Genomic DNA, 19,120 nt, shown 5'->3' with positions numbered 1-19,120 from the left:
TCTGTTTCCGCCATTAATCTACAGCCTGTTACTGACACAGTCTGTATGAATCTGTATCTCTCTAATAAAAAGTCTGTGTCAGGATTATGATAATGTGTGTGTGTGTACGTACATGCAAACATAAATTAATAAACAATTCAAAGAACACGTGAACAGAGATTTAAAAATTGTTTCCGTTACAAAAACTCATAAAGTTTCATTTGGAATGGTTTGTATTGACTCTGACGTCAACATTAAATGTCATTCCTGCTGCCCAATCACAATGCCGTCTCCTCCGTCCGCGCCTCTCTCATTGGTTAACAGGAGGTGGTTTGTATTTGAAGGTCGGGTGCTGATTGGCTATCAGTGTTAGGAAGAGCCGGTTTAAACCGGGGGGCGGGAGTGATTTCAGTTTGAACGGCAGCTAACGGAGAGCTAACACACCGACACACGGAGAGTCCCGCAGGTAAACGCTTCACCTGTTTCACTCACCTCGACGTGTTTGTTGTTTGTTGTTTGTTGTTTGTTTACTTGTTGAAGTTTATCTGGGCTCTAAATAACAAACAGGCTAACGGCGGAGCTAATCTCCGTTAGCCGGCTCAGCTAATGCTAACTATCGTTATGACTGCGTGTGTGTGTGTGTGTGTGTGTGTGTGTGTGTATGTATGTGTATACAGGCTAACTATCGTTAGCATGAAGCTAAAAGACCACCGGAGCAAAACAAGCTTCTGTTAACGACCGTACGGTTACCGGACCGTTAACAGCGGACTGTGTGCCTCAGTTTAACCGGTGAATATTCTTCAGTGTTACATTTAGTAACGTTACTGTGAGCTAACATGGAGCTGCTGTTGGCCAACGACAACACCGAGTTTATCTGCTGTCTGTCTGCCTATCTCTAAGTCTGTCTGTCTGTCTGTCTGTCTGCCTATCTCTAAGTTTGTCTGTCTGTCTGTCTGTCTGCCTATCTCTAAGTTTGTCTGTCTGTCTGTCTGTCTGTCTGTCTGCCTATCTCTAAGTTTGTCTGTCTGTCTGTCTGCCTATCTCTAAGTCTGTCTGTCTGTCTGTCTGTCTGTCTGCCTATCTCTAAGTTTGTCTGTCTGTCTGTCTGTCTGCCTATCTCTAAGTTTGTCTGTCTGTCTGTCTGTCTGCCTATCTCTAAGTTTGTCTGTCTGTCTGTCTGCCTATCTCTAAGTTTGTCTGTCTGTCTGTCTGTCTGCCTATCTCTAAGTTTGTCTGTCTGTCTGTCTGCCTATCTCTAAGTTTGTCTGTCTGTCTGTCTGTCTGCCTATCTCTAAGTTTGTCTGACCGTCTGTCTGTCTGTCTGACTTTGTCTGTCTGACCTTGTCTGTCTGTCTGACCTTGTCTGTGTGTGACTGTCTGTCTGTCTGTCTGACCGTCTGTCTGTGTCTGTCTGTCTCCAGCAGTATCATGGCCTCCTCCCAGAACATGGACCCTTCAGCAGCAGCAGCTTCATCCACAGCCGCTCTGAAGGGAAGCGAGAGCAGCGGCAGCGCGGCCAGAAGCTCCGTCTCTAAACGGTGAGACTCAACACAGGTTAACTTTAGACTGGTTAACACTGGTTAACTTTGACAGGTTAACTTTAGACTGGTTAACACTGGTTAACTTTGACAGGTTAACTTTAGACTGGTTAACACTGGTTAACTTTAGACAGGTTAACTTTAGACAGGTTAACTTTAGACTGGTTAAGACTGGTTAACTTTAGACAGGTTAAGACTGGTTAACTTTAGACAGGTTAACACTGGTTAACTTTAGACAAGTTAACACTGGTGAACTTTAGACAAGTTAACACTGGTGAACTTTGACAGGTTAACTTTAGACTGGTTAACACTGGTTAACTTTGACAGGTTAACTTTAGACTGGTTAACACTGGTTAACTTTAGACTGGTTAACATTGGTTAACTTTAGACAGGTTAACTTTAGACTGGTTAAGACTGGTTAACTTTAGACAGGTTAACTTTAGACTGGTTAAGACTGGTTAACTTTAGACAGGTTAACACTGGTTAACTTTAGACAGGTTAACTTTAGACTGGTTAAGACTGGTTAACTTTAGACAGGTTAACTTTAGACTGGTTAAGACTGGTTAACTTTAGACAGGTTAACACTGGTTAACTTTAGACAGGTTAACACTGGTTAACTTTAGACAAGTTAACACTGGTGAACTTTAGACTGGTTAACTTTAGACAAGTTAACACTGGTGAACTTTAGACTGGTTAACTTTAGACTGGTTAACACTGGTTAACTTTAGACTGGTTAACACTGGTTAACTTTAGACTGGTTAACACTGGTTAACTTTAGACTGGTTAACACTCGTTAACTTTATACAGGTTAACACTCGTTAACTTTAGACTGGTTAACTTTAGACAGGTTAACACTCGTTAACTTTAGACTGGTTAACTTTAGACTGGTTAACACTGGTTAACTTTAGACTGGTTAACTTTAGACAAGTTAACACTGGTGAACTTTAGACTGGTTAACTTTAGACTGGTTAACACTGGTTACAGGGCTTGATGCTAACTTTTTTTCCCAAGGAGCACATGTGCTCCTAAGTTGAAAAAGTAAGGAGCACACAAAGAACTTTAGGGGCACAATGTAAATTGATCAAATAATGTGTTTTCCATAATAAACGTGATGCAAATAGACATTTACAAGCAAAATTATTTAATGAATTTGTATACAAAATGTACAGAAAGGTAAAATCATCAAGTTTTGAAAAAGTATTGCAATTTAATTTTGTCTTTAATGCGATTATCTTATCTTATATTATCTTTGTAATATGATTATCTTATATAATGTTATTGCTATCCTAAAACATTCCAGGTCTGGTTAACTGGTTAACTTTAGACTGGTTAACACTGGTTAACTTTAGACTGGTTAATTTTAGACTGGTTAACACTGGTTAACTTTAGACAGATTAACACTGGTTAACTTTAGACTGGTTAACACTAGTTAACTTTAGACTAGTTAACACTAGTTAACTTTAGACTGGTTAACACTCGTTAACTTTAGACTAGTTAACTTTAGACTGGTTAACACTAGTTAACTTTAGACTAGTTAACTTTAGACTGGTTAACTTTAGACTGGTTAACACTAGTTAACTTTAGACTAGTTAACCGTAGACTGTTTAACCTTAGGCTGGTTAACACTAGTTAACTGTAGACTGGTTAACACTGGTTAACTTTAGACTGGTCAACACTACTTAACGTCAGACTGGTTAACGCACATGAATGTTAGATTGATTATTGACTGTGTGTCAACAGGAAGAGACACTTGTCCCTCTGGTGTGTCCCCTGGTGGAGAGACGAGACTTATGACAGATGACATCATAATGTTATCACACTTTTATGGGATCAGGGCTCTATTTCAGAGAGCAAGATCAGTGAAACTCTGAGTTTGTTCAGCCTGAGATGAAACCCTGAGACAGTTACTATGGCAACATACTCTGTGACATTATTCTGCTGAGTCACAGGTTTGTTTCATCTGGCTCTGGCTCTGAAAAGATTTTGGTCCATTTCTGTGGTTTTCCCTGGACATAAATCACAAAGGATCATCAAACGAAACTGCGGGGCATCGGTGGCCTAGTGGATGGAGCGGACGCCTCATGTGCATGGATTTAGTCCTTGTTGCAGCAGCCATGGGTTCAAACCCAGGCTGCACATTACAGCTGAATAAATTATATTCAAATATATGAACACTGTTAAGATAGAAACATGTTTCTGTATGTTAGACACATGACCTCATCACATGACATCACATCACCTCACATATGAACACGCTCTGCAGGCTGTTCCCATCACACCTCACTCTGTTCAGCTGATGGAGCACATTGATTTTTCATGTCTTCAAATCTTGGATTCAGTTTTGGATGAAATCAGTGGCTCTGCTTTTAACTCCACTTCCTGTCTCTGAGAGTCATGTTATCTGCACTCTACTGATGATGTCTGTTGGTGCTCACTGTGAACCAGCTTCCCTCAGGATCAGTCAGCTCAGAGATCAGGATCAGTCAGCTCAGAGATCAGGATCAGGATCAGTCAGCTCAGAGATCAGGATCAGTCAGCTCAGAGATCAGGATCAGTCAGCTCAGAGATCAGGATCAGTCAGCTCAGAGATCAAGATCAGTCAGCTCAGAGATCAGGATCAGTCAGCTCAGAGATCAAGATCAGTCAGCTCAGAGATCAGGATCAGGATCAGTCAGCTCAGAGATCAGGATCAGTCAGCTCAGAGATCAAGATCAGTCAGCTCAGAGATCAGGATCAGGATCAGTCAGCTCAGAGATCAGGATCAGAGTTTGTTGAGCCTACTTTCTGAGATAGGGCCCTGGGGATGGTTAGATCCCTGCCTCCTTTTGTCCACATGTCCAAGTGTCCATGAACAACACAACGAAGCCAGCTCATTAACACTCACTGTACTGTCTCACCTGAGAGAGGGCAGATAGACAGGTGTATGTGAAGATGTGTTTGGGTGCAGCTGTGGATCAGTAACCTGTCTCTGTCTCTGTGTGTGTCTGCAGGCTGCAGCAGGAACTCATGACTCTGATGGTGAGCTCACATCTCATCTTACACATGACATCACCTGTCTGTCTGTCTGTCTGTCTGTCTCTCTCTCTCTCTCTCTCTCTGTCTCTGTCTCTGTCTCTGTGTTGGTGATGACATCAGCTGACCTCTTTCTCTGTCTCTGTCTCCTGATGATGCAGATGTCAGGTGATAAGGGGATCTCAGCATTTCCAGAATCAGATAATCTCTTTAAATGGATTGGGACCATCGACGGAGCTCAGGGGACAGTACGTATACACACACATCTACACACACACACACACACACACACACACACACACACACGTTTAACCTGCCATCAGTAAGAGGCTAAACACCTTTACCTTGTCCAGTTGCAGGCTACACACCGTTGGCTTGTTTATTTAGAGGCTCCACACTGTCAGCTTGTTTATTTAGAGGCTACACATTGTTAGCTTGTTTATTTAGAGGCTATACACCGTTGGCTTGTTTATTTAGAGGCTCCACACTGTCAGCTTGTTTATTTAGAGGCTACACATTGTTAGCTTGTTTATTTAGAGGCTATACACCGTTTAAGGGCCAGTGTGTAATGTTTGGCATGGTTTATTGTCAATCTGAATATTCTACCCATTAATATGTTTATACAAGTGTATAATAATGTATAAAATAAAATTTGTTTGGTTTTCGTAGCCTTATAATTATGCTTTTTTTTAAATGTATGTATGTATGTATGTGTGTATGTATATGTGTGTGTGTGTGTGTGTGTGTGTGTGTGTGTATGTATGTATGAATGTGTGTGTGTATATATATATATATATATATATATATATATATATATAGCAAGGGCCTTGCTTTAGTGAGGTCGCCATCTTGCGCCGCCATGTATGTACGGCAGCCCGAGCAGACAATCCAGCCAGCCAGAGAACGCATTTCGCGTGTATAAATAAACCAATGAAGACAACGGAGGGAAGGAAGAAGGAGGAGGAAACAGCAGAGAGTGTTAGTAGTTCGTCGATAGAGAGTAGTGAAAAGTTTTTTTAGTTATAAAGTTTGCGAATGGACCACACTTACCACGCAACAGGAGAGAATGAACCCGAACCGTCATCTGCGAGGAAAAGAAGACGCAACTTCACTCCTTGTGATGCACTCTCTGCGGTGCTTTTCCTCCTGATGATATATCTCCCCAGCGATGGCAGCAGTAGCACCGAATCCCATTCTGTTCATTCAGCCTCTCTTCTCGCCCGCTCAGCATCAAACACATGGAGTTCCTCATCTGTATGCTCCGGCTCAAACAGGTATGGCTCTGGGTCTGTGTCCGCTACAAGAAACTCTTCAAAATCGCGTTCAAAGTCGTCCATTGCAGCTACTATAGTCCAGAGATATTGCTAGGCTAAATAAACAGCTGAGCTCTGTTTACAGGCTACGCTGTCAGTCAGTGTGCAGGCTGGAGATTGGTGGAGCAGAGAGGGGAGGGGGGTCCCCCTCGGTATGGTAAACGAGTATGTGTGTATGAAGTGTGTGTGTTACGCTAGAAGAGTCAGAGTTTGGGACGGAGTGGAGTGTTACCGGAGTTTTTGGAGTGCTCAAATAAACGGGCCTTTTTCCCGAACGCTCCTCTGGTCTCCTGCTCGTGAGGGATTCATCACAATATCGTAACACGGCTTAGATTTATAAATAAACATTCACCTCGTCGCTAGATAGACCTACTCCTGAAAAACTCATGTCTGCGCAAGACTTTTTGTCCCTACGAGGCCACCGTCATTTACCCGACGGGAGGGGTGAGCGAGTGAGCCCTGCAATCTAGAATTTGACCACTGATGTCACTGTTTTCAACCCATTTTACACACTGGCCCTTTAACTTGTTTATTAGAGGCTACACACTCTTAACTTGTTTAGTTGGAGGCTCCACACTGTAAGCTTGTTTATTTAGAGGCTATTCACCTTTAGCTTGTTCAAATTTAAGGCTACACACCGTTCGTTTAGTTGGAGGCTGTACAGCGTTAGCTTGTTTGGTTAGAGGCTACATACCATTAGCTTGTTCAGTTAGAAGCTAGACACCATTAGCTTGTTCACTTAACCCTATGGACCCTAGGCGTTTTTGGGGTATTTTTACTGCCTTTACTTTTAAGCTCATATCACAGTCATTATAAAGGCTACACAGACATGCTATATCTTGTTTTTTTCAGGACAATGTGGGCTAATCAGATTTGCCATCATTCCATGTCCTTCTATGTGCCTGTATTTTATATTAATTTTTATATCAATGAAAAAAACAAATCTGTGTTACTAAATTCTTACATTTTTACATGTATCTCACCATAGCAAGTTGGAAGTTGACATATTCTGCCATATATGAAGAGGGGAGACTCTCTGGAATCTGGCAATATAAGAACCATGATGCTGGGACATTCTGTCACTTCACAGCTGTCCAAAACATGTGGTTTGTGCCAGGCAGAAAATGATTGCCAGTATTTTTTCATTATTGCAAGAAATTCCATTGACTCATTCACAAGTCAAACATGTGTTTTATCTGAAAGAAACATGCAATATTTACATCTAAGATCATAGAAAAATAGTAATAACATTATTCCTCAATACATGAAGTGACCGATAACAAGATCTGTATAATGGATTGTAAAGAAATTCGTCAGGTTTTAATTTTGTAGACAATTAATCTGTATTTATAGCGTGATGGGATGACAGCACAATGATGTGTGTGGTATCACTGGAAAGCTCTGCTCCTGCGCTTTCATGTGATATGTGTGGCATTTCTGTGTGAGCCTGTATTCGCAAGTAATTCATCCAAGAGTAATGTGTGTGCAAAGCTGTATGAAAGCTCTGTTATACATCATTTTAGCATAAATTTATCTTTTTTTTTTTTTTCGCTGTGAAAACTTTGGACTACCGACAAGTGCTTGGTCTTGTCGGAAAGCTACAATTCCGCTGTTCTACGTTCTTGCTATGACGAACAGTCGTGGAGAAAATCCATAAAGAAGAACAGGTGTGAATTTGGACGCGCTATACGTCATTAGGGCCCATAGATTTAAAGGCTACACACTGTTAGCTTGTTCAGTTGGAGGCTACCCACCGTTAGCTTGTTCAGTTGGAGGCTACCCACCGTTAGCTTGTTCAGTTGGAGGCTACCCACCGTTAGCTTGTTCAGTTGGAGGCTACCCACTGTTAGCTTGTTCAAGATGTTTCTCCCAAAGTTTGATGGATTCAGATGAGCTGACCTGGTGAACCAGAAACTTCCTCACCCTGCAGAGTCCTAACGTGTGCACACATGTCCTGTCCTCTTATTTATGTTCCTGTTGTCTGTGAGGACTCAGTGTGTCAACACTGTCATGTGACGTCCATGCTAACTGCTAACACCACACTTCAACTGACTGATAATGAACTGAACCATTTGTTGGTGAGACACCGAGTGTCCCCACAGTCTGTCTGTCTGTCTCTGACTTGTCTCTGTCTCCTGTCTGTCTCTCAGGTGTACGAGGGTCTCAGGTACAGGTTGTCTCTTGAGTTTCCAGCTGGTTACCCGTATCAGGCGCCTCGAGTGAAGTTTGTCACTTCCTGTTTTCATCCCAACGTGGACGAACAAGGTTTCATCTGTCTGGACATCCTGAAAGACAAATGGTCGGCACTGTATGACGTCCGCTCCATCCTGCTGTCCATCCAGAGCCTGCTGGGAGGTAACCAGTGTCACCAGTGTAGCTCCAGGCTGAGCAGCAGCAGTGTGTTTGATGTGTTCAGGTGTTGCTGACTAACTCTGAGCTTCCAACCAAATATCTGACCGCCGCCGCCGCCACCAGCTGAGGACGGAGACATCTTGTCATCAAGCTGTCCGTCCGTCTCATTCTCATGAACATAATATCTCAAGAACACTTTGAGGGAATTTCTTTAAGTTTGACACAAACGTCCATTTTGACGCAGACATGAACTGATCAGAGTTTAGGGGTCAGAGGTCAGTGTGACCTCACACCATGTTTTTGGTGTTCATTAAGGGTTTATTAAGTGTTCTTGAAGGGTTCATTATAGGCCTGTCATGATAACAAATTTTGCTGGGCGATTAATTGCGTCAAATTATTGCGATAAGCGATAATATTGCGTAATATTGTACTTTTAAGACCATTTTTATTATTGTTTTAATTTTGCTGTTTTTAGACCATTTTATAAACGTATATAATGATAATAAAGGCATAATGATGCAAGTGCACCATTTAAAAGAGAAATAAACAATTACTTAACAAAAATATTTAGGAATGCCAAAAAGAGAATTTAAATATCCCAAATAACACGTAAAAATATCAAAATAAATAAATAAATACAAAACAATAGACTGTCAGTCTCTCACTCTCAGGTGTGCAGTTAAGTTGGTCGTATTCGCTCTTTATGTTGAGATGGTTTTAGAACAAACCCGGCACACCGGCTCGTCCACATTACTGGGCTGCCCTCTGTTATTGGGTTTAAATCCAAAACACTCCCACACAGGGGCCGTGGAGTTTGGTTTAGGAACAAGTTCCCTGTCTTTCTCTTACGCTCAACTGTTTCTTCTCCGTCTTGTCTCCCCCTCACGAAGATCGTTCTGTCTGTGTCTGTGTCTGTGTCTGTGTCTGTGTGTGTGTGTGTGTGTGTGTGTGTGTGTGTGTCCCGATGACAAGAGCTTTCCCTCCGTTCATGAATGAACCAACTCACCTGGCTGCCAGACGATGCACGGCGGTGAACGCTCTTGTCGTCCAGTCTCTTTGGTGGACAGAGACAAGGAAAACAAACAGGCATGAATATGGCAATTAATCGCGGCCGGAAAAGTTACCGTCTCCCTTTAAATTTACTGTGCAATTAACTGACTTATCGCATATCGCGACAGGCCTAGTTCATTAAGGGTTTGTTAAGGGTGGATGAGGTGTCGGTCGGTCATTTTTCAGGTGTGAAAACATGATATCAGAGGAGTGTGTAAATTCAGCTGAACAGTGACCTTTGTGACCCCCTCCCACTGTCTTGGACAATGTTCAGCCAGCCTCATGAGACAGTTGGCTGACATGGGAGGGTCGTTACCTTGATTTGGCTCACCTGGGGTTCCAGGCTATAAAAGCTGCCTCGTGTGTTCACTGGGTCTCTCTCTTCTTTCAGCTGACATCCACCAGGCATTGTTGATTTTGGTTTGCACCTTACTCCACAGCACACCTGACACACACACACACACCAATTCATGGCTTTCATGACTGACTTTTGCTGACCTACACACTCCATTGATTATCTAAGGTAAATTTAGTCTAATAAATTCTGTTTGTTTGAAGTAAACCTTTGGTGTGGACTCCCTAATTGTCACATTCACTGAGCCAGTTTGTGACACCTCTGTCAGGTCAAAGGTCAAAGAATCAGCCTTAGTTTGGACATGACAGCTTCAAACAGGGAGTGTTTGTCAGTCAGTACGTTTACATGGACAGTTTAATTCCACTTTCACTCAGAAAGGTCATTCTGATTAAAAGTGGTCATGTAAACGGTCATTCCGATTGAAAATTAATCCCATTAAAGGGGGTGGTTTATTCTGTTTGTCATTCCGAATGAAAGAATTTTGTGTGCATGTAAACGCTCATTCCTCTTCATGTTCATTCCGGTTTTTCTGCACATGCTCGTTTCCTTGCCCATCTGGCGCCATGACGTATATAGCGCGCATAGCAACGGGCTGAGATAGAGCAGTCGGACTCGTTGCACTCACCGGTTTCCATTCTCCACAGCACGGTCTTCTACCTCCCTTCTTCGACCTTCTACCTCCCTTCTCCTCCTCAACAGACGAAGCATTAGCAGAACAAGGTTGTTGTCGTACTGCTGCTTCAAGAATATAAGCAAAACAAGCCTGAAAAAGGCACTAAGAACGGCGGCGTCGAGCATCTTGTTATCCGGAGCGAGGACTACAGTGTTTTCTTCCGGTAAACGTAAACATGTAACATCTGCCCGCCCCCTATCCAATCAGAAACCTTCCCTGCCCCAAACATTGTGCAGACCCAAATAAAGGCGATTAAAATGATCTCCGTGTAAACCCTCATTAAGAATGAATATTTCCCATGTAAACTACCTGGAAAGGTCATTGGAAGGTTCTTTACCTCCCAGAGATCCTTAGTGATGACGGCGTCGCTCCGCAGACACATGTCAAGACTGTCAGAGGGACAAATCAGCTGAATGTTAGATTAACCCTTCAGTGTCACACTGAGCAGACTGATGACCCTCTGTGTCCACGGAGGCTCTGCCCTCACTGCACGTCACCATCTCAGATCATAAATCAGATGGAGAGAATCGGCTGCGTGTGATGTCACAGATTAAATATATCTCCAAAGTAACTTCAGTGTTTACAGCTTCTGTCTGTTTGTTTGTTTGTTTGTTTCAGAGCCAAACAACGAGAGTCCACTGAATACGACAGCTGCCGAACTCTGGGACGACCAGGAAGGTAAGAGGTCGCTGCGATCGCTGACATTGCGTAGCCAAGCCGCCGCGTTTGGACATCATGTCTTTATGATGCTGCGTTCGCTGGCATTGCGTCTTAATGCTGCTGCGTTTGCTGACATCGCGTCTTAATGCTGCTGCGTTTGCTGACATCGCGTCTTAATGCCGCTGCGTTCGCTGACATCACATCTTAATGCTGCTGCGTTCGCTGACATCACGTCTTAATGCCGCTGCGTTCGCTGACATCACATCACATCACAATGCCGCTGCGTTCGCTGACACCGCGTCACAATCTAACGGTGGACATTTAATTAAAGTATGAATGTTGACACGTTCATCTGCTGCTCAAACCTGATTGGTCGATGCCACTCTGATGAAATCCATCCTGGCGCCTCCTGACTGAGTTTATAGATCAGCTGTAGATCCCTGATGTAACTACGCAGTAATCACACACTGATAAGCTGATCTCCTGAATGCAGCATCAACAGATGTGAGCTTAAGGTGCGGACACATCAAACCGACATTGAAGAACTGGCGGCGACGAAAGCCAACTGTTGCGTTGTCTACGTCGCCTCACGTCGCCCTGTGTCAGTTGCATTTGAACACACTACACGGACTACATCCGACGGCCAAGTAGCACGTACGTTCTGCGCCTGCGTGAGAGAGAGCGGAGTGAGAGAGTGGTACATCCTGTCAGCCGAGGGGTTTCCTATCTGTGCAGCCGAGCACCGCAGCACCTCCACGGACTATTACATCCAGACGGTCCCGGTGTTTCCTCCGCAGGCTCCACTTCACTCAGCTGCCCGATAAACCCGCTGCTTCTTCCCACTTTAACCTGAATAACAAACCAGGGCTCGGTGCTCCGGTTGGATCCAAACGGAGAGCCGGGGCTAGCTCAGAGACTAGCGGAGGCTAACTGGCTGTGCTTCCCTCCGGTCATGCTGCGGCTAACGCTCCGCTAGCCGCTCCCAGCTAGCTCCGGTTTGTTATTCAGGTTAAAGTGGGAAGAAGCAGCGGGAAATAAAGCGGAAATAAAACCTGAACAGCCAATCAGAGTGATCTCTCTCACTGACAAGCTCCGTCGCAGATTCAACATGCTCAATCGGCCGAAAAGCCGCTGACGCTGAAGTGCCAACGGTGCGGGACACACTGCAAAAACTAGGGCGACAGACGCTCACCGATGGCCTGACATTGGTCGACGGCTGACCGTTGGCTTGGTGTGTCAGGGCCTTTTAGAGATGAGACAGGGACTGATGGGAGTTGTTGTTCTAACAGCTGTTTTGTCTCTTTCAGCCTTTAAAGCTCATCTTCATTCGACGTTCCAGAAGTGAAGCGGCGCCACCTTTTATTCTCTGGACTGTCTGTCTGTCTTCTGTTTGTACAGTATTTTTATGTTTGTTCACTTCACTGTATCAATAAAGTTCTTAATTCAACACACAGACGCCGACTGACTCTTTATTGGAAAGAGACAGGAAGCTGTTGTCACAGCACCATGGAAACACTTCCTGGATAATCTAATGATGATGATGCCATTTGTCCCAGCTGATTGATGTTCTTCTCCGATTCTGTTGACTTACTGTGTTTCATCCCTGGTTTGACACGCCTTTAGAGCTCAGCCTCCAGCTGGTGGTCAGCCATGATCTCCGCCCTGCCCCGCCTACTTTCCCTTCACTCTCCATGTGATGAAGCTGTTAATGAAACACTGAGAGCTGACAGGAAGTGAAACTGCTGTTTGAAGATTGAAATTTTGTATAACAGTTTTATTTTTCACGTGGTGAAACGACCTCACGGCGCCTCTGAAGATGAACACAGATGGAAGACATCGAGTCTCCAGGTGTTCATGTCACTGCTGTGAAAGAGAAACTCTGGAAAATAAATGCCTGTTTTAACCAGAATATTGTGACATGTATACACCTTAATCGGAAAATGCCCCGTACCGGAATATTCAGTAACATCTGCCATGCTCGATTTGCAAGAAATCCTGGGTTGTCGGTGTTGTTATGGTTACGGCGAGCAGGGAGAACAGCAGAGCTGGCTTCATACCTTCATCCACAGACTGCGGGGGGCTCTGGCTGGCGTGAACAGCATAAGCTGGAAGGAAAGGTCCATACACTTGTTCGCCTTTTCTTCTCGCTCTTGTCTTTCATTGTTGAGGACGAAATGGATCAGCAGAGTGTTGTAGTTAAGTTGTGGTGCAAAAGCACAAGTAGGACAACACAGGGGTATGTGGGAACAAACATCACAGCTTCTGTTCATTGTAAACTCTTCTTCATTTCCAGTGGACCAGATGCCGATAGGCGTATTGCTCCTCCCCTGCAGGTTGAGTGTTGCATTAAATCAGAACATTTCTGGTGAGCCAGTAGCCCGGGGTCTTCGATGGAATATGCCGAAACACGAGAATATGTCAGTTAACATGTAAAGCAGCACATATAAACACCTTGTTCTGAATATTACCTTAACCAGAATATTGACCTTAGTCAGAATATGGTGTGCATGTAAACGTGGTCACTGTGATGAGTCAGCCAGGCCAGCCCCCCGTAATCTATACTTTGATCCATTTGTTGTAAATATTTGTCACATGTTAAAGAGGATATGAGGACATAATGTTTCTGCGATAAAAGAACAACACGTACGAGTTAATGTTTTTATTTATTAATGGTAATCTAATCTGATAAATGGTTGTAATCTAATCTGATCAGATCAAGAGTTGGATTAGTCTAATCTAAACTTCTATTAAACATTTATTATTCACACACAGTTATGAGTATCCTGTAATCTTGTCAGGTGTGTTTAATGCAGCTGAGTCAGGACTCCACCTCCTCCACCCTCTACCCGACACAGCCCAGTCCCCAGCACGGTGGCTGGCAGCAGGCTACCATCTTATTGCTGTTGCTGTTGGAGACTACCTCAACCTCCATCAGGTCTTCCAGGGTGTCGTCTGGTTCGTCCAGTTCAGCGCAAGCTTCAGCCCACGCTGGCTGGGTCGCCTCTACGGACCAGAAGGCAACAGGAACCTGCAAAGCACTGTCAAGATTTAACAAAACACAGCAGGACACTCCCCCAGCTACAAACACTCCCTCCAAATACAAGACACTCCCCCAGCTACAAACACTCCCTCCAAATACAAGACACTCCCCCAGCTACAAACACTCCCTCCAAATACAAGACACTCCCCCAGCTACAGACACTCCCCCTAACTCTAACCCAAATCCCCAGGTACAAACAATCCTCCAGGTCCTACCTGGTTCTACCTTTAAACCAGTGTCTGGTCTGCAGGTGAAACCTTGTCATGTTCATTTTGATCTAACAGGAAGTGTTCCCTGTCTGAGATTCATCTCACCCTCAGCTGCATCTCACTCAGCATGGTTTCCAGTCCTGCAATATGACTGGTCAGATCAGGGCTTGGCTCCTCCTCCAAGGTGAGCCACGGTGCCTGGACTGAAGCCACTCGAGCTGCCACCCCCACCACGCCATCAATACATCCTGGAGAAATAGAGGAGACAGAAAGGTGAGAGGTTTGAGGTCAGTAAAACATATTACAAACTATCATTAAGTTCTTGAGGGGTGTCTGCGACTCCTTAAAGAAGTTCCAGTGGTCTTCATTAAGGTTGTAGGGGTGGTCCTTGAATGATTTGCTGCACTATGCACAATGAGGTTTAAGGGATCATTGAAAAGAGGTATCTTTGAGGACACTCACGTTGTTTCTCCTGAACAAATTCCAGTGGTCTTCAGTTTATTCTATTAGTCCTTGAGGAAATTCAAGTACTTAACGAAAGATTTTTCTAGGATTTTTTGCAGTAGTTCTTTGGGTCAACGAGGAACATGACTCTCTAAGGACAGGTACAGAGAATCAGAGTGTTCCAGGGTGATGGTTATAGATGGTTACAGATGAGGTTATAGGTGTCAGGGAAAAGTGAAGAGGCTGTGGAGTTCTTGTTAAGATTATTGAGGTCCTTACAAAGAGCCTTGAAGATATTCCATATTCGACAAACAACACTGGAAGGAGATTTATTTTTATTTCTATTAATATTGCTGTGCTGGTGTGTTTACCTGTCCTTTCCAAATAAAGATGCAATTTAAAAAAGGGAAGATATTCCATATTCTAAGGGTTCTTGAGGAGGTTCTAGAATTCCTTGAAGAGGTTCAAAGGAGAGAGTTTCTAAGAGTCTTTGTGAAGGATTTGGGGATTGCCAAGGAAGCTCCAGGACTTCTTGAGGAGCACACAGGTGTCCTCAAAAGGTTCTCAAGACCAGAGCTGGGTATAACGCGTTACAAAGTAACGTGTTAGAGTACTTTGATTACTTTTTTTGACTGTAACATAAATAATTTCCCCTCAGGGATCAATAAAGTATTTCTGATTCTTATTCTGATTCTGATTTTGCAGTAACGAGTAACCTAACACGTTAGTTTGCTGTTTGAGTAATCAAATACTTAAGTACATTTTCAAACAAGACATCAGTTACTTCCGTTACTTTTAGAACGCTGGTCCTTCAGCTCCGAAACAGCAACGGCTGTGGTTTAGTTCTAATAACGGAGATAACGTTAAACCTATCAATCTGAAAGAAGCCACGGAGCTTGTGGCTCGCTATGTGGAGAAGAAATGCTGCCGTTGTCTACGGTGGAGCCTAAAAAAAGGTGGAGGAGGACTCGGTGACAGACATATTTCAGACTCAGGACTTGCAATATGTCTGGTTCACGCTACACGACTTTTCTGCCTGTTCTGAAAGTCACTATGTCACATTACACGATTGTGGAATCATAAAATCGTGCCGTGACTTGGCCGACAGACATGACACACTGCACGATGGTACTCATCAATTATCCCCGGTCGTCTTTAATGTCATCAGGTTATTCTGGTCCTATATTTATATTATTATTATTATTATTATTATTATTATTATTTCAGTCACTGTGTCTGTTCATGTGCCACCGTACATAAAAGTTGAAGCTACTTTATCCTCCACAACCAAGTTCCTACAAATATTTCACAATAAAAGCCTATTTAGAAAATGGAGGGATTCTCTCAGCCGAGGTTATAAGGGGCTTTTAATTTGAAACAAGTGTTGAGTTTGAAATGACGGTGCGATATGTTAACTTTACAAATACAACACAGCGGATAAAAAGTAAATCTATAAACACACAGAGGGATTAATAAATAACGGAGCGTCTATAATGTAGTTTGTTTCAAATGAAGCTGGGAGCCTCTGCAGTTGTGGTGAGTAAAAGCCCCGCCGCTATTTGTTAATGTTATTACTTTATGTCCGACCGTGAGGATGTACCATTGTTTGCTAGCTTGATGCTAATGACAGTAACGTTAACTCAACGGGTTGACAAAGTGCCTCTGCTGTTTCACACCATCATTTCCCCCTTTTACTCTGTGTGGTAACATCCCTAGAGGAAATATTAAAACGCTGAGGTGTTGTTGTCATACAGGTGTCTACGGCAGCAGATCGTTGTGTGTTTCTACTGGTCAAAGTGACGGCTGTGATGGGAGAACTGGATCTCAGTGAAGGGCAAGTGGTCCATAACTTTAATTTGGAGACAAAAAAATGTAGGCTTAGTGCCCTGTGGTCCATTGGCCAGTAGGAAATGTAGAATACTTAAAAGTACTTTAAAAGTGCTTGAGTTACTTTTCTCAGGGAGTAACGCAGCAGAGTAACTGGTTACTTTAAAAAAAAGTAACACAGTTAAGCACTTTGATTACTTTTAAAGTAACCCTTACCCAACTCTGCTCAAGACCCTTGAGGTAGTTCCAGGTTTCAGAGACTCTGACAGCAATTCAGTGGGTGGGAAGACAAGAAAGAAAGTAAGGAAGGAAGGTGAGGAAATAAGGTAAGAAAGACAGTTTCAAAGACAGGAGGCTGTGACACATGGCTCAACCAATCACAGAGCTTCCACAGACAGGAAGTTGAAGACATCAGCTGACCTGTGTTGACTAGGGAGCGTCTGTCATAGCGCTGGGTCAGAGGGAACTGTCCAATCAGACCGCAGGCCTTACGGAGGTCAGACAGGAAGCTCTCTAATGACGACAGGAAGAGAACCCACAGACGTTCTGATACCTGTCTGTCCTCCACACCTGTGGGGGCGGAGTCACCGTCTGAAAGCAGACGCACCAGACGCCGGGACAGGCCTGCAGACAGACAGACAGATGGGTGAGATACAGACACACATGTGTATGGACAGGTGTTTGGGTGGACAGGTCTTTGTACCGCTGCAGATTCGGTGTGCTAGCGCTCTTGTTTCGTCCATCTCATCTCGCAGGAAGCTGCAGTCCGCAGAGCTGCCAAGTGATGCTGCCAGCTGTTGGAAACAGGAAGTGACCCGACTGAGAGCCTCCTGAGCGCGCTCACACTCGACCTGCTGCCGCCGCCTTGCTGCCAGCTCGTCCACTGAACGACGCCACCGACTCATGATGTCATCACCCGCCTGCCGGGGAGGACAGGTGAGGAGGGACATGTGAGGAGGACTGATCTTAATGCAGAGATGGTTCATGAAACACTTGTTAGCTCATAATGAATCTTTGAGTCTACAGACATAACCAAACACCGACTCGACTGATAAAGAGACGCAGTCAACATGGCCGAACACCAACGCAGTCGACAGGTTCAAATCTGAAAAGAGCGGTTACCGGTTCCAGAACAGCCGATCTGAGTTAGTTCAGTCAACTCTGAGTATGTTCACTCTGAGTTAAGCCGACAATAAAAAGCCATCATCAATGGAGCTCCGACTCCACGATTCACCATGGCAACAGGTCAATAAAAGACAGGCCTCCATTTTAACCCAGTGGATGTAGAGATATTAATGCATGTGTAGCAGACGGTGCACGTTTATCTTTAAAAGAAGAGCCTGAGTCAGAGCGAGGAAAGTGTCAATAAGTTAACCATAAAGTTAATAAAAAAGTTTATTCATCATTTATCAGACTTACATTTCCTTAATGAAGATAAAGTGGTGGAATCTGACTGTGTATCAGGCTGTAGATACATTACATTATATTAATAATATATCATAATATATTTGTTCAGATTTAATCTGATGGGGAAAAACACAGGAGGCAGAAGATTTCAAACATATAGGCTAGGCTATAGATCAAAGACATAAAGACATGACTGTAAACTCACAGTCTGACCCAGTAATAATATGTTTGGTGATTTGCACCTGAAAAGACGTTGAGGTTAAAATACAGTAGATTTGAAAATGTTGCACATCTATTTGTATCTTGACTCAACAGCATTCAGTGACTTTATTTCAGCTACAAATGTAGTAAATGTAAAGACAGTGAAATGCTGCACCATTGCTCACTCAGAAATATGAACATATAATCCCCAATATTAGGCTATAGGAGTTATGTTCCATCAGTGCGACCAGTGACATCAGTGATAGAGATCATTAGTCACTGATACTACGTGTCTAAAGCTTCATACCCATTTTAACATTTAAATAATTAGACCTACACATTATGTGCAATAAACATGTGGGAGCTGCTCTGACAGACTGACAGTCTGATCCTTGTGCACAGTGTTATAAAAATAATAAATATAAAAAGGACAGAGGTTTGATTCTGAGCTGAGGGTGAATTCTCGCTGTGTAATATTTGAATGTAAAGACAAAAGCTGATGTCCAAAGAAATGACTGATGTGCATAAATTCAGTAACTTCAGACAGTCCTGAGTAACAAACTAATATCCAGCAGGATTTAGACTGTGACAGACGGTAAATCTCCGCTAATGAATGCGCTTCGATACAAGCTTTGACACGGACTGAATGAATGAGGAAATGAAACAGCGTGTAAGAGGGAGGAGACAGAGAGAAACTCAGGGTTTATTGAAGAAAACCTGTCAGCGAGCAGGTTATGTTCACAGAGTCTGTTACCATGGTGACTGACTCAGAGTTTCAGTTACCTCTCTGTCTGGAACTGAAAACCCAGAGTTTCCCTCATCTCAGGGTTAACTTACTCTGAGTTTACACATAACCTGCTTTCTGGAATACCCCTCAGATCTGTCAGCACTGTTTACATGTTCAAAAAGGAGTAGGAAGAAGTAACACGTATTTAATCCTAACCCTCTACCGCCACCCCGTTTTAATCTAATATCATCCTATCCATGAGTCAGATAATAAGCACATATATACATATAGACATAAATTCATTACAGTACTCTGTGTGTCAACCTTATATAC

The 19,120-nt window shown here is 43.4% G+C and overlaps 2 protein-coding genes across 4 annotated transcripts; one reads left to right on the top strand and one right to left on the bottom strand.

Annotated features, from left to right (window-relative positions):
- The first annotated feature begins 290 nt into the window (after window positions 1-290).
- ube2c (ubiquitin-conjugating enzyme E2C) lies at window positions 291-12,374 on the top strand. 3 transcript variants are annotated; one of them, XM_049588138.1, is made up of 7 exons: window positions 291-445; window positions 1,401-1,517; window positions 4,508-4,535; window positions 4,691-4,777; window positions 7,993-8,197; window positions 10,891-10,950; window positions 12,240-12,374. In XM_049588138.1, exons 2-7 carry the CDS (start codon window positions 1,408-1,410, stop codon window positions 12,275-12,277), a joined length of 528 nt encoding a protein of 175 aa, XP_049444095.1. In that variant the 5' UTR covers window positions 291-445; window positions 1,401-1,407; the 3' UTR covers window positions 12,278-12,374. The 3 variants fall into 3 exon arrangements, with proteins under 3 accessions (XP_049444095.1, XP_049444113.1, XP_049444105.1); XM_049588156.1 differs by having other exon boundaries at window positions 368-445; window positions 1,404-1,517; XM_049588148.1 differs by lacking the exon at window positions 291-445 and adding an exon at window positions 647-768.
- A 1,400-nt stretch (window positions 12,375-13,774) lies between these two features.
- On the bottom strand, window positions 13,775-17,367 carry zgc:109913 (regulator of G-protein signaling 9-binding protein). The gene is made up of 4 exons (XM_049581323.1): window positions 17,156-17,367; window positions 16,873-17,076; window positions 14,287-14,429; window positions 13,775-13,960 (listed from the first exon to the last, which is right to left on the bottom strand). The coding sequence occupies exons 1-4, from the start codon at window positions 17,355-17,357 to the stop codon at window positions 13,775-13,777; spliced, it is 735 nt and encodes a 244-aa protein (XP_049437280.1). The 5' UTR covers window positions 17,358-17,367.
- Window positions 17,368-19,120: the final 1,753 nt, after the last annotated feature.

This window comes from Epinephelus fuscoguttatus, linkage group LG1 (genome assembly GCF_011397635.1).
Source record: "Epinephelus fuscoguttatus linkage group LG1, E.fuscoguttatus.final_Chr_v1".
In the NCBI taxonomy this organism is placed as follows: domain Eukaryota; kingdom Metazoa; phylum Chordata; class Actinopteri; order Perciformes; family Serranidae; genus Epinephelus; species Epinephelus fuscoguttatus.
The sequence above is the reverse complement of the archived record's forward strand: the minus strand, read 5'-3'. Positions and strand labels throughout refer to the sequence as shown.

What these genes read in the sequence shown, in the direction of transcription:
- ube2c (XM_049588138.1), top strand. Translation starts at nt 1,408, where the DNA reads ATGGCCTCCTCCCAGAACATGGACCCTTCAGCAGCAGCAGCTTCATCC. An exon ending in AGAAGCTCCGTCTCTAAACG is followed by an intron (nt 1,518 to 4,507) that starts GTGAGACTCAAC and finishes GTGTGTCTGCAG; the next exon opens with GCTGCAGCAGGAACTCATGA. An exon ending in TCGACGGAGCTCAGGGGACA is followed by an intron (nt 4,778 to 7,992) that starts GTACGTATACAC and finishes TCTGTCTCTCAG; the next exon opens with GTGTACGAGGGTCTCAGGTA.
- zgc:109913 (XM_049581323.1), bottom strand. Translation starts at nt 17,357, where the DNA reads ATGAGTCGGTGGCGTCGTTCAGTGGACGAGCTGGCAGCAAGGCGGCGG. An exon ending in AGCACACCGAATCTGCAGCG is followed by an intron (nt 17,077 to 17,155) that starts GTACAAAGACCT and finishes GTCTGTCTGCAG; the next exon opens with GCCTGTCCCGGCGTCTGGTG. An exon ending in ACGCTCCCTAGTCAACACAG is followed by an intron (nt 14,430 to 16,872) that starts GTCAGCTGATGT and finishes CTATTTCTCCAG; the next exon opens with GATGTATTGATGGCGTGGTG.